At 44.9% G+C, this 14,086-nt stretch overlaps 1 protein-coding gene across 1 annotated transcript in view; it reads right to left on the reverse strand.

Moving 5' to 3' along the window:
• Positions 1 to 1,920: 1,920 nt before the first annotated feature.
• C6H3orf70 (chromosome 6 C3orf70 homolog) overlaps positions 1,921 to 14,086 on the reverse strand; it is a 132,485-nt gene continuing 120,319 nt past the window's right edge. The window contains exon 3 of the mRNA XM_029606201.1: positions 1,921 to 2,988. Within this exon, the coding sequence (XP_029462061.1) occupies positions 2,417 to 2,988 (572 nt within the window). The 3' untranslated portion in view covers positions 1,921 to 2,416. The remainder of the gene's footprint in view (positions 2,989 to 14,086) is intronic.

A 14,086-nucleotide genomic window follows, 5' to 3' on the forward strand; every position in this document is an offset into this window, starting at 1 on the left:
ACAAAGGGGAGCCTCAAATCAGCTGGCACCAATTTTGAATTGTGTTGCCAGTGGAACATAAGCAACAGGGCATCGCTTCACCTATAGTGGAGAGCAGGTGAATCATGGAGCTCCAATAGGGCATGAGGGGCTCAGAGAGAAAAGGAGATAGGTGAGGTTTACAGATGGAGGGAGGGTGACACCCTCCCCCCACAGTGTGGGGGGAGGGTGTCACTTCATTCAGTAGCTGCCCTACTTTAGATCCCTGTCGGGGGAGGAGGGGAGCCAAAAACATCAGTGGGTAAGTTAGTGTGCCAAGGATTTCGGGGAAAGTTAGTTATACCTGCCGAGGTATAGTTCTTTCCAAGGCCTATCTAATGCAGACTGAGATATTTATTGTGATCTGTGTGCAGCCATTTTAATACTGATGAACTGCTTTGCATTGCTTGCATGCGATACAACTCATTCATATTTTCTGCACAGTGGACAAACATTTTCCATGTTATTGGAAACGCAGAATAACATGCATTAACGTGATATTAATGCACATTAAGGGGTAGATTTTAAAAGGTGCGCGCGTTACCTGGCGCGCACACATGTATGCCCGATGTTATAACTTGCGCGCGCAAGTTATAAAATCGGGGGTCGGCGCGCGCAAAGGGGGTGCACCTTGCGCGCGCCAAGCCGTGCTGCCTTCCCACGTTCCCTACCCCCCCACCCCACCTTCCCTTCCCTTCCCGCCCTTTTTTTTCTTGTTTTAAAACTTACTTCAGCCCTGGGGCTGAAGTTGCGTGCACTGGCCGACTGCCGGTGCACAGCGGCAAATGGCCGATATGCCGAGAGCCTCTGACCCTGCCCCCATCCCTTTCCCGCCCCTTTAGTAAAGCCTCGGGACTTACACGTGTCACGGGGCTTTATGCGCGTCGCCGGGCCTTTTGAAAATAGGCCCGGCGACGCGCATAACCCTTTGAAAATCCGGCCCAAGTGCAAAACGTGGCATTTAACATGTTATTATGTTACTGCTCTTTAGTCTGCCCATTTTCCATACAATACTGCAGATCCTGATTGATTTCTGTCGTTATCATCCCTTCTGCACCTCTAAGCATCCAGTGTACCTTTTGGAAAGTGAATTTCTTTGCCATTAAGTTGTGCAATCCTATATAATACAAGATAGTCCCCATCGGTCACACTCCCATAAAAGGAGTTTGACATCAAAAAGTCTCTGGCCAATCAGCTTTTGAACTGGTTGCCAAGCAACTAGGTAACTACATTGGCAGGCAACAGCTCACAGTCCCAGTTTTGTTTCTTTTTGAGTTACTAAAAGGAGTTTCCTCACACACGCAAACAAGGGAATTAAGGCTGGAGGGTGCTGAGGAAGAGTTTGTCTGGGTGGGGGGCGAGAACTGGTGAGGCAGAGAAGTAGATTAAGGCTGGTCGGGGTGGGGGCTCCTGAGGGAAGGGAGGGGCTGCTGACCCATTCTGCTAGGAGAATGGAATGAGCTGTGCTAATAAGGATGGAGACTGAAACTGGACGGCAAAAACTGAGGCCTGCCAGAGGGATAGGGGGCACGGGAGGAAAGGTGGATCAAATAGGGCAGGGGAGGGAAAGGAACGAGGACTGAGGAGTAGGTTGGGAGGGGAGCAGGAGGAATAGGACTGAAGATTGAGCAAGACGTACATAAACATAGACACACACACACAATATATAAAAAAACCGCCTGTGAAAATGCTGTGCACTCCTTGAAATACACCTTTCCAGTCTTGACAGGGAATGGATTGTGTGTGTGTGCACCACACTCAAGACATTTTTTAACTCAAATGTTATCATTTTTTATGACCATTCTTCTGGTTCATAATGGGTTTCTGTAACTTGTGTCACACTTGACTCCTGCTGCTTTCATATTTCCAGTAATTGCTAAATGAGTGAGCACAATGCCAGGATGTGCTGCAAATTTATTTTTATCAAGGGACTCTTACTGACGCCATTTTTTTTAAATCATGGGGCTCTGCTCTACTCCACTCCACTTTGCTAGACAGTCTGCTTTTATACAATAATTTAACCAGTGTTCCTGGGATCACTTAACCTCCTCCTGTACATCGCTGGCAAACTGTCTTTTGTTTTAGAAGAATTGTCATTTTTTTTTCTATTTGGTATAAATGCAGAAAGAAATATCTCAATACAGCAGATAACTCTGGTAATTAAAAAGTATGAAGAAACATCATAGTGGATTATACAGAACTTGCAGAACTTTGAATTCAAGCCGCCAATCCATTAATTCAAATGCCGATTCACTGGTATGTAGCTGTGTTTGTTCAGAGTGATTTTAGAAGTCTCACGCAAAACTAAGAGTGACTTTACATCAGTTTAAAAGCAGAACGAAATGCTGCTCAGATCATATTCGCCAGTCGGTGTAAAACGTTTCTCAAGTGCTTCAGCTCAAACAGTAGTTTCTATTGTCTCAATCACCTCCAGATCAGATTTTGATGGAGAAAGGACGGTACAGTCATCGGTTTCCCAACTGCTGTCTGGAGTGTAGTCTTCTTCAGAGCTTAACTCTGCTCCTTCTTCCGTATCCTCGTCACAAGATTCCAGATAGGGGACCCCAACTGCATTTATACCCGAGTCCTCAGAGCTGGAAGGGGAAGCACAGTGGTCTAGTTTAGGCATATGGCTCTCTTTTGACATTAAGGCTTCAGGGGTGGCAACGTCTTCGTGCTTTGCCTGCTGCGGCTGCGGTTGTGCTGGCAGTGATGATGGCTGCCGCTGTACATAGCACATCTTCCCGTTAATGCATTTAACCTGATAGTTGTCGATAAACAGGTCTGAAATGGTGCAGTACCTGGGCGACTCTGGGAGGACGGGGGGTTGGAAGACCGAGGCAAACTTCAAAAAGTGTTCGGTCAGTGAGACCGAAATTTGGATGCTGTTTGTTGGCTCCTTGGGTCTAGCAGGAATTTCAGTGCTTGGAAGCTGTTCCACTGGTGTCATGGGCTGATATACATATTTGCCTGTAAGAAGCAAAGACAGAACTATTAAAAACAGCTCTTTGAGAAACCAAATGCTCAATGTTATTCAGTTCATTTGGCAATACAGCTGTACCCTATTTCCCTTATTTACCAATTCCATTTAATTTTAAAAAATGTGTTGCTTAGTAATTGCCTAATTTGTCTTGTTTCGGGAAACCCGAAAAACGAACGTAATTTTTCAAAAATTTCGGAAAAGTTTGGTTTTCGGGTTAGAGCGCACTAACTCCCCTTTAGTGCGCGCTAACGTTTAAATGCACACTAACCCAAAATTTCGGGTTCCCCGAAAAAAAAAAAAGCCAAAACCGTGGGAAAAACAAAATTTCCCACGGCGGGCCGAAACCAAAGCCCGGGCTTCACACATCTCTATTGCTTAGTATTTTATTTATTTATTTATTTAAAGTTTTTATATACCGACATTCATCAATGATATCACATCGGTTCACAGTGTAACGCAAACAGACGCCTGGGGTGGCACTTTACATCGAACAAATATAACGTCGAACAAATATAACATGTTAACAAGAGAGTAATCGAGGGGGGGGGATATATAAAGGGGAGTAAAACAAGTACTATTTATTTCCATATCCCTAGACGTATGCAACACTGTAAAAATACATATAAGAGACAGTCCCTTCTCTGCAGAGCTTACAATCTAGCTAAGACAAACATACAAGAAAAAAAGAGATTTGGGGAATTTAACTTATTAAGAAAATGGTTAAAATCAACAGGGCTGTGATCAGGAGAAACCGGGATTAAATTTAAAAGCAGCCTCAAAGAAGTGGGGTTTTTAGACGGTATTGGAATAAGGCCAGAAAGGACCTTACTCGAATCCAGCCACTGGGCACGAATGGCTTGGGGTCTGCCAAGCATCTGTGTCTGTTTTGTTTATAAATCAAATTCAGGGGTGAATACATGTAATGGACACTACGGTCACATTACCAGTAAGCCCTGGGTACTTCATAGGTTAGCTTGTGCAGTGCAAGTTAGTGAATGAGGGGAGGGACCATTCATATGCAACTCCTCCCTTTGAGGGAGCTGGAATGGCCATCCCCTTTGAAAGGTTTTAGAGCAGCTTCTTAAAGAGAGCTGGGGATGGGGGCAGTGTAGCTTGTTTTTGGAGTTATAGGAGGTATATAGGAGCTTTTCCTAAATTTGGATTTTGGGCCTGCTCAAAGGACTCCAGAAATCCCCTGCTGGAAGTCCTTACCCCTCCCTGATGGGTAAGGACTGATCTCGGGTTGCTTTTTTTGGGCTTTTAAGAGACTTTTGGTTGTAGGAAGCCTGGTGGAATCCTATGCACCTCCTGGGCTCAAGGCACGGGAAACCTTGTGTCTGAGGCTGTCCAGGTTATGGAAGACCTGTCCCTCTACACCCTCAATGAGGACAGAGGAAGGGGGTGACCTGAGGCCAGGACCTTCCAGTGTTTATTTTATTTTTGGGAAGATTTTTGTTAAAAGATCTGGGAGGTAGTTTGGCTGCCCCTCTTCCTACCCATCTGAAGGATGCTTGAAGCTGCTTATTTCCAGCTAAGATCCCTTCCATCAGGTATTTGAAAGAGACTGAGAAAAGAGAGAAAGGAAAGAATCTACCCACTGTGAGTAAAGAAACAATTGAGAGCATTGAGGACCCCCAACTGGAGTCTTTACCCCTGGGGAGCGAGACAAATATTTTATCTTCTTACCAGTTTGGAAGGGGTTTTCCTGCCCATCCAAAGTATACCCTACCCACCTGGGGACCCCCACTTATCCAAGACCTGAAGGATGGATTTTTCCCTTGCCCTGGTAAATGAAACCCTTGCACAGAAAGAGGGAAAGAGAAATTTGAGGTGCTGAGGATTAAGTTTATTGTGCCACACTTCAACAGAGTTTTCAACGGTAAGGACTTTAATTTTGGACACCAACCCAGTGGCTCCAATGTTTTATTTGGCACCTACAGCATACATACTGAAAGAAAAGTACCCCTCTCCCAGGGATGGGAACAAAGGTACAAATGGTCACTCTTAGCACTCAGGGCCATGAAAGTAAATCTTTCCCTCCACCAAAAAAGGATCCCGACCCTGGGTAAAGAGAAATATGTAATAGTTAGCCAGGAGTAGTTCCAGCCCCAGCAGAGACCCCCCCCCCCCCCCCCCCCGATCTCCACTATTGTTTGTCCATTGCTCAGGCCATGGGTTGGGATTTAGGAAGGAGGAGAGGCAGATCACCCTGACAAGCACTTCCAGTGAGGATGCTTGGACTGGCCGGCCAGCCTGTATATAAAGCAGGCAGAGTGAGAAATCAGCATGGAGAGTTTCAGTTAGGTTTTGTAGAGTGAAAAGTGTACAGTTTGGAGTTTCCCCTGTTTCTAAAATTAAGCCCTAGAGCCCGGTACCTAGCAGAAGGGGATGATGGAGATTCCTTTCTAGGACCCAATGGGTCTGGAAGGGATTGTCTTAGAAGAGATAGAGAGGTGTTTTTTTGAGTTCTTATTTTTGTGTGGATGCTGGTCCTGCCTCTGGGAGGATTTTATTCCCATGCCTGGAGAAAGTCAGGGAAAGGAGCTGCGTTTTCCTGCCTGCACTACAAGGAGGGACAGCAGTGTCTTGCCATCAGAGCAGTTGGTTAGAGTATATTTTTGGAGAAGAATTTTGTTCCTTTTGTTTGGGAGGAATTTTTACCTGCTATTCCTGCATGGGAGAAAGAACAGTGGAGAGCAGTGTTTGTGAATTTTAGGACTCAGAATCCCTAGAGTCAGAAGAGAGACAGGAGAGTCAATAGCCCCACTAGGGACCTGATTTACAACCCCAGGAAGTATAAGGGCATGCTAGTGTCTTGCCATCCTGGAAGGGGCACTCATATAAAGGACCTGGACTGAGTCTGCTTTTCACTTGTTCTGAAGAGGTGGTTGCAGTAAAGTTTTTTTGGAACACCTCTCATGAGTGTCCTATGAGTCCTTTTGGTGCCGGGAACTGAGATTCAGTGTGAGAAGAATCTAGCAAACAGTGAGTACACCTGAGAGTGAAAGAGAGCGTGAACCAGAGAAAGAGACTTGGTTTTCCCCCTGCATGCCTTGGGTCCTGGAGGTTCTGTGTTCTCCCCTTTCGAAAAATCCACACCCTAGGATGAAAGGACTGATGCTAGTTTGAACTGGGATTTAGCACTGGGATCGAGTATGTCCCCTGCACCAATTTGGCCTTTCACACGGAATAAAAGGGCTATATGCATGTGAATATGACTTACATGGCTTCTAAACTTGGGGGGCTCATGGACGACAAAATACTAAAACAATTCCTTTAAAAGGTAACAATTTAATCAAAAGAATACAATTAAAATAATGGGTTTCCTTTATGACTTACTAAGTCACTCTAAAAGGAAAAACCTTAGCAATTGCAGACAGCAATTGTTAACTGCAGCAACATCAGAGCATCAGTGAGGAGGGGTATCAGTGTATTAATTTTTGGGTGTGTCAGAGAAATGCATCTATTTAATTATTTATTTGATTTATTTGATTTATATTCTGCTTTTCAGGCACTTCAGCTACTGTAGGTATTTCCCTATACCCAGAGGGGCTTACAATCAAATAGCTAGGTTCTCTAAAGCCATGATTTATTATTGTGGGAGGGACCTAATATTGCAGAGGGGGAAGGTAGCCTTTCCCTGACAAAATGTTGCAGCAGGATCGCGGCATTCTGTTTTCTCACAGCATAAGTCAGCAGGGTGCTTTAAAACACACGATGGCAGCCCCCAATGCATGGGGCCAACACATTCCCCCGCAAAAGTGAAAAAAAAAAAGTCACTAGTGGTCTTATTAGACCCCACCCCCACCCCGGGGGCCGCCGTTTTAGGCAGCCCTGCAACAAAAAAAAAATGTTAAAAAATAGAACAAAGCTACTGCTCAGTGACAACGCAGTCCCCTGCCCAAATGTCTTCCCCAATCCCACCCCAATAGCAGGCCTCCTATGTCCCAATCCCCCTTGTCATATTAAAAATAGGTTGGTAGGGACCCCCTAGCCCAAAATTAGAAACTGCCATAGAGGCCCCCAACCTGGCCCTCCCCCAACAACCTCTGACACCCCTGTATCTGTAAAAAATTAATTGGTGGCCAGCAGGAGGATCCAGGATGCCATTCTCTAAAAAGGCACCTACCAGCCTTTGCCCCTACCATGTGGTGCCACTTTCCCCATGACAGGGGCAAAGGCTGGCTGAGCTCCCCAGACCCTCCTGCTGGCAACCAATGTTTTTTTCATAGGTACAGGGGTGTCAGAGGGTGTTGGGGAGATACCAGGGTGGGGGGTCTCTATGACAGCATCACATTTTACCGGTCTAGTCTTTAATATGGAAAGGGAGGGCCATGGGTGGGGGACCTCTAGAAGACAGAGGGGAGTGTTGCTGAATTGGACTGGGCAGGGGGTTGGGTCATCACTGGGTGGCAGTTTTTTTCTTTCTGTTAAATTTTTTTTGCAGGGCCGCCTCAAATGGCGGTCCTGGGGTTAGGGTGGGGTTCTGATAAGATCCCCAATGACTTTTTATTTAAGTTTTGAAGGGGGGGGGCATATGTTGGACCGCATGGCCCTTTAATTCTACCACGGGAACATCAAGAATCCGTGTTAGAGTTTTTGTGCTCCTGTGGTAGAATAGCATTTCTAAAAAAGGAGCAGATAAAATAGCATGGCTGAAAAATGTCTAAGTTAACTGCATTATTTTACTTACATAGGACTAGGTATGCTAAATTGCAAATGCCATGAAAAGCAGCTTATTGTAATAGGGGTGGGTTTCAGGCTCGATAACGCCAAAACAGGGTTATATCATGTGATAAACAGCATTATCGCGTGATATACGCTATTTAACGTGTGTTATAACCCTATCGCAGTTTGATAAATCTACCTATAAGTTTGTACCTGTACATTTCTTCAGTATCAGATGGACCCAATGAAGGGAATATAGCTCTCAAAAACTAGTCACGGATGGACTGAGTTCATTTAGTACACAGGTATCCCTTACAACTTGTTTGCTGACCCTTATTTTTAGAAGTTCAAATGGATTAACACAGTAACCAGAATGCATTGCAAAACCACCAACGGCCCAATATTCAAAGATATCCAGCTAAGTTAACCAGATATAACTTATTTAGCTAACTTGGAAGGGATATTCGGTGACATGGCTATGCCACTGAATATATCCAGATAAGTTCTAGTTAGCCAGATAAGTTATATCCGGCTAACTTTAGACCTGCTATCGGCACTTATCCGGTTAAGGTAGCTGGATAAGTAGCCCTGCCTCAATCATTGCTCACCCCTAAGATATGTGGCTATCTACTTAGCTGGATAAATACTTATTCGGTTAAGTGGCGGTCGCTGAACATAGCCGGATTTCAGCAGCTGTCATATAGCTGGATAAGTCCCTATTTATCTGGCTAAGCAGCACTAAATATTGGCCTCAGTATGTCTTCAAGTGCTAGAAAAGAGTGAATCTATAGAAGACTCATTGGTGTTGATATAAAATTTCTGGGAAACTGTAGTTGAGCATTCTGAAAAAAATAAGACTTTTCCGTATATTTAATCTTTACTGTGCTGTAAATATAGAATTCTACAAAAACATTTCTGTCCCATCACTACAGGCTCACTGAAGTGTATAACATTAAGTAGGCAATATTTCTCATTTTTGTGGCAAAAGACACAAAGTATAGTATCAGATTAACAATGAATTTGGGAATGACCATCCTCATTTCTCAGCACCTTAGTTCCTCCTCCCCATCTCTTTGGCTTTTACTGCAATTAAATTTGATTCTAAAACCAATATAATGTCTCCCAGTTTATCTTTACTGTTACTATGACACAATTTTACAACTAGACAGAAAGTGTTATAACATAGCATGCATTTCACAGATGGTTAAATGAAATATATTAGATTCATTAGCAAAATGAATTTTTCTTCCATATTTTATAGAATATTAGGACTGCTTGGGTGTGATGACATTGAGACTGTACACATATATGCTTTATTCTGCTTTGTTGGTGCTTTAATTAAATTATTTTTTTCACTGGTATATGTAAGATAACATCAGAGTATACAGTTAAGAGACCCTTGAGACATCAGCCTGTGCAACTCAATAGACAATATTTTTATTACAGTTTTAACACTATGAAATATAAAAGAAAAACTGAAAATGTAATAAACTGACTGAATGAAAAACAGGTGCATCTGCACATACCAGTTTTTAAGAGTAACACATCAAAGAAACACTTGTTTACTATTACTACTATTTAATTATTCAACACTTATATAGCGCTACAGGGGGTCCATAAACATATATGAGACAGAATGGAGCCCAGTTGTTGGAGCAAACAATTAAAAACAAGACAGAACAGCTTTTAAAGATGATCACTGGGGAAAGACCAGAGTCAGCCCAGATGTAAATGGTACGGCATGGGATATCTTCAAAGGATACTGTTAAAACAGAGGCAGAGAGAATGTATAAAAAAGTCATGCTAGTTCAAGTGGATTTAAATACAGAACAGACAAATGTGAATCATTCCAAATTACCTCAATCGACTACTACTAAGTGGGTTGTGAAAAGAATAAAAGAAGTACATTCACAGTATGTGTCCACATGCAAATGCCAGAAATCTAAAAAATAAGATCAGGGAGTTCATGTTTATTGTACTTAAAGACTTGGGGGCAAATTTTAAAAGATTTACGCGTGCAGGGGGGTTATGTGCGCCGAGCCTATTTTGCATAGGCCCGGCGACGCGCGCAAGCCCTGGGACGTGCGTATGTCCCGGGGCTTGAAAAAAGGAGTGGGGCGGGGCAGGGGTGTGGCCAAAGGTCTCCCTAGGGCTGCTAGGCCGAGGGATTGCGCAACCTATGCCTGCCCAGAGGCAGGCGCAACTTGCTAAATAAAGGTTGGGGGGGGGGTTAGGTAGGGATGGGGGGGAAGGTGGGGGGGCGGGGGCGGAAGAAAAGTTCCTTCCGAGGCCGCTCCGATTTCGGAGCGGCCTTGGAGGGAACAGGGAAAGCCTTCGGGGCTCCCCTAGGGCTCGGCGCGCGCAAGGTGCACAAGTGTGCACCCCCATGCGCGCGCCGACCCCGGATTTTATAACATGTGCGCGCAGCCGCGCACATGTTATAAAATCGGGCAGAGATATTAAAATCCAGCCCTTGGTGAAAAAAAGACAACCAATGGGACATTGTGATCTCAGGGCACAAGATATAGTGAAATGACAGAATGAGAGAAGTTGCAGTAGGGTAACACTATACGTTAAAGATGCTATAGAACAGGGGTGGCCAACTCCAGTCCTTCAGAGCCACAAACAGGCCAAGTTTCCAGAATATCCACAATGAATATGCATGAGATAGAGTTTTCATGCACTGCCTCCATGGTATGCAAATTTATGTCATGCATATTCATTGGGGATATTCTGAAAACCAGACCTGTTTGTGACTCTCTTGGACTAGAGTTGGCCACCTCTGCCACAGAATCAAGTAGAATACCAGTTCTGCAGGAAACAACGGGGATCCTGGAATTCCATGCATGATGGGAAGAACGCAGAAGTGGGGGTTTACTACTATCTACTTGACCAGGATGATAAAACAGACTATGAAATGTTAATAGAGATCTCAACAATAGCTTTTGCCATTTTACCTGGAACCAACATCTGGCTCACCGGTTTGTAGTTATTTGGCTCACATCTGGAGCCCTTCTTGTAAACTGGCAATATACTGTATTAGCTACCCTCCAGGCTTCAAGAACAGAGGCAGATTTGAATTATACACCACCGATTACTAATGGCAGTTCTGCAATTTCATATTTTAGTTCCTTTATAACTGTGGGGTGAATAACATGAAATCAGCAGGACCTGGCGGTAGTCGCCGTACAGTTCTGAAGGAGTTCAAATATGAAACTGCAGAACTGCTACTGATAATCTGTAACCTATCATTCAAATCTGCTCCTTTTCCTGATGACTGTAGGTTAGCCAATGTAATGCCAATTTTTAAAATGGGTTCCAGCGATGATGATCTAGGAAACTGCAGATCAGTGAGCCTGATGTCAGAGTCATGTAAAATGGTGGAAGCTATTGTTAAGAGCAAAATTACTGGTCGTATGGATAAACATGGCTTAAAGGGGGAGAGACATTATTAATTCATCAAAAGGAAATCATGCCTTACTAATCTATTAGAATTCTTTGATGGAGTTTTAATAAACATGTGGGTAAAGGTGAGCTAGTCAACATTGTCAAATAGCTTCTGAAAAGTCAAATACACTAAGTCTCTCCTGACAGACTCATCATAAGAAAATTTAAAAGTGATGGGATAGGTGGCAATGGCCTATTGTAGCCTAGTAACTGGTTGAAAGATAGGAAACAAAGAGTAGGACTAAAGGCTCAGTATTCTCAATAGAGAGAGGTAAACAGTTTGTGCCCCTTGTACTGAAACCAGTGTTTAACTTATTCTTTAATGAACTGGAAAAGGGAGCAATAAGTGAGCTGATCAAATTCGCAGACCACAAACAAAAAAAAATAATGATACAAAGTAGCTAAAACATGAGCAGACTAAGGAATTGCAGGAGGACCTTGTGAGGTCAAGAAGCCAGGCATCTAAAAGGGCAGATGGCATTTAACCTAGCCAAGAGCAAAGTGATGCACAAAGGGAAAAAATAATCCTAACTACGGGGATACTTTTCTAACTGCCCACATCAGTACGTAGCCGCGTGTATCTTATAAAATCCGGGGTCAGCGCAAGGGGGTGCATATTTGTGCAACCTGCGCGCGCCAAGCCCAGCGCGCGCTGCCTGTTCCTTCCGAGGCCGCTCCGAAATCGGAGCGGCCTCAGAGGGAACTTTCTTTCCACCCCACTGCACCTTCCCCTCCCTTCCCCTCCCTAACCACCCCCCCCCTACCTTTATTGGCAGATTTACGCCTGCTTTCAGCAGGCGTAAATCTGGCCTCCAGCAGCCATCCCCCGGGTCGGGAGATGGATGCTGGCGCGCCATCACCCGACCCGGGGGATGGTCCGGAGGCCTCGACCACGCCCCTGGGCCAGCGCCACGCCCCCAGTCCTGCCCCGAACCGCTCCCTGACCCAGACACGCCCCCTCCCCGCCTCTTTTACGAAGCCCCGGGACTTACGCGTGTCCCGGGGCTGTGTGCGCGCCGGCGGCCTATGCAAAATAGGCCGCCGGCGCGCAGGGCTTGTAAAATCCAGCCCTAAGGATGTGCTGTGTAAGGTGGTGGTTTCCTTCTAAGGGAAATCCAGTAAGGATTGAATTTGGAAGGTTCCAGTGAATCAAAGGTCATCTTTTGGTCTGAGGAGCTTGCAAACAATTCTTTGACAGGCAGTTTGGTACAGCACCTGTGAGCATGGTTTAGAGGAAGCTTATAAAAACCCTATTTTTGGTCTGAGGCTTCTCCAGAGTCACCAAGCAAGCAGGAGGTTGTAGCTGTTACCCTCTCCCGGCGTTAGAGGGAGGAGGGATGAAGAAGAAGCTAGGCAGAGATACTCCTACAGTATCTCAGGAAGCCTGAGCAATGTAAAGTGACAAACTGGAAAGCCTAAGAGGGGTCAGTTTTCAAAGAAGCGCGTGGCTGTCCATGTGCACACGGTTCCCGGCATGCGCACATGGCTGCGCTGATTTTGTAACATGTGCGCCGCTGTGCGCGTTATAAAATCGGATGGCTGTGCGGGCACAGGGGGGGGGGTGTGTCGAATTTTCAACTAATACGTGCGGCGAAGCAATTGGGCCTCCCCCAGTTCCCTACTCCCCTGCCTAACATTTCTTCCCTTTCCACCCTGACCTCTAACCCCTACCTAGCTACCCGAAATTTTTTTACTGCTTCTCCCGAGCAGAAGTAGTTTCCGTGTGCAGGCCGGCTGCCGACGCGTGCTTCCCCGGGACAATGGCTAATGGCTGCTGTCGCGGCCGGCCGGCCTCCATCCAGCCCCTCCCCAACCAGACCCCGCCTCCCGGCCCACCCCCTTGGAGATGGCCGGGCACTTGTGCACCTAGCGGGGTTTACACATGTGACCTGGCCCATTTTAAAATGCGCGCGGCACACGCAAGGCCCGGCCAAGCGCGTAAACCCCGCTTAATACGCGCACGGGCCTTTGAAAATCAGGGCTCAATTGTGGAGCTTACAGAGTGTAAAGAGCCGTGAGGAGAGCCAGCAGGACCAGAAAGGCACCTGTGCCACTATGGAGTCTCCGCAAGGCTGGAAACTGTTTTCCATCTACACAAAAGGGCCTGAATTGTCTTGCAGCCATCCAAACAAGTGTTGTGAATAATAATCTGAACTTTCAGGATCTGTGAGCAGAGAGTGAAGTTTAGGGCCTGGTGCAGGCTGAAGAGGGAAATACTACGTAAACTGTGATTGAGATTTTCCTGAGCTGATTATGGACAATGTTAGAACTTCTAATATTTTTCCTTTTTTGCTGCTTTCATTCTGGAACTGATTGAAGATTTTTTTAAAAATAAATTGTCTTTTGGTTTGGGGAACACTTTTTGCGGTTGGATTTCTTGTGAGTGATTGCGAGTGTGTGTCCTTGGCCCAGTTTGGTCCCGCAGTTATGGTCCATGGAAAGCTTGCATATTATTGCTAATAGCATAAAGAAAAAAAAAAAAGGAAATCAGTTTCTTCAGATCATTTATTCTTCTCATGTTCACACTAGCATTATCTCTGGATAATCCAACACAGTTTGCCCAAGGGATTCTTTTATTCAAGACCATTCTTTCACCATATTAAATATTCCATTTGCAGTAGAATTGTCATTGCAAACCATCATCTGCTGCATCTCGGTCTAATTTGTCCTAAAGATGGGTCAAAAAACTGACCCAATAGAGAATACAGTTTATCTCCATATAGAACCTAAGGGGTAAATGTTCAAATGTCGCGTGTGTAAAAATTTGCATTTGTGCGCATAAAATAGCACATGGGTGAATACATGCTAGTTTCAAAACTGCAATTTACATGTGTAAATCGAGGTCCGTGAATATCCTTGCGTGTGAAATTAAAGGAGCATGATAGCAGCGTTTCAGAGTGGGGTGTCAACATTTATGCAAATAAGTTGGTATTTTAAAACCTGCCAAAGTGAATCGCATATATCTTTTAC

The sequence above is a fragment of the Rhinatrema bivittatum genome, chromosome 6 (genome assembly GCF_901001135.1).
Source record: "Rhinatrema bivittatum chromosome 6, aRhiBiv1.1, whole genome shotgun sequence".
Taxonomy (NCBI): Eukaryota; Metazoa; Chordata; class Amphibia; order Gymnophiona; family Rhinatrematidae; genus Rhinatrema; species Rhinatrema bivittatum.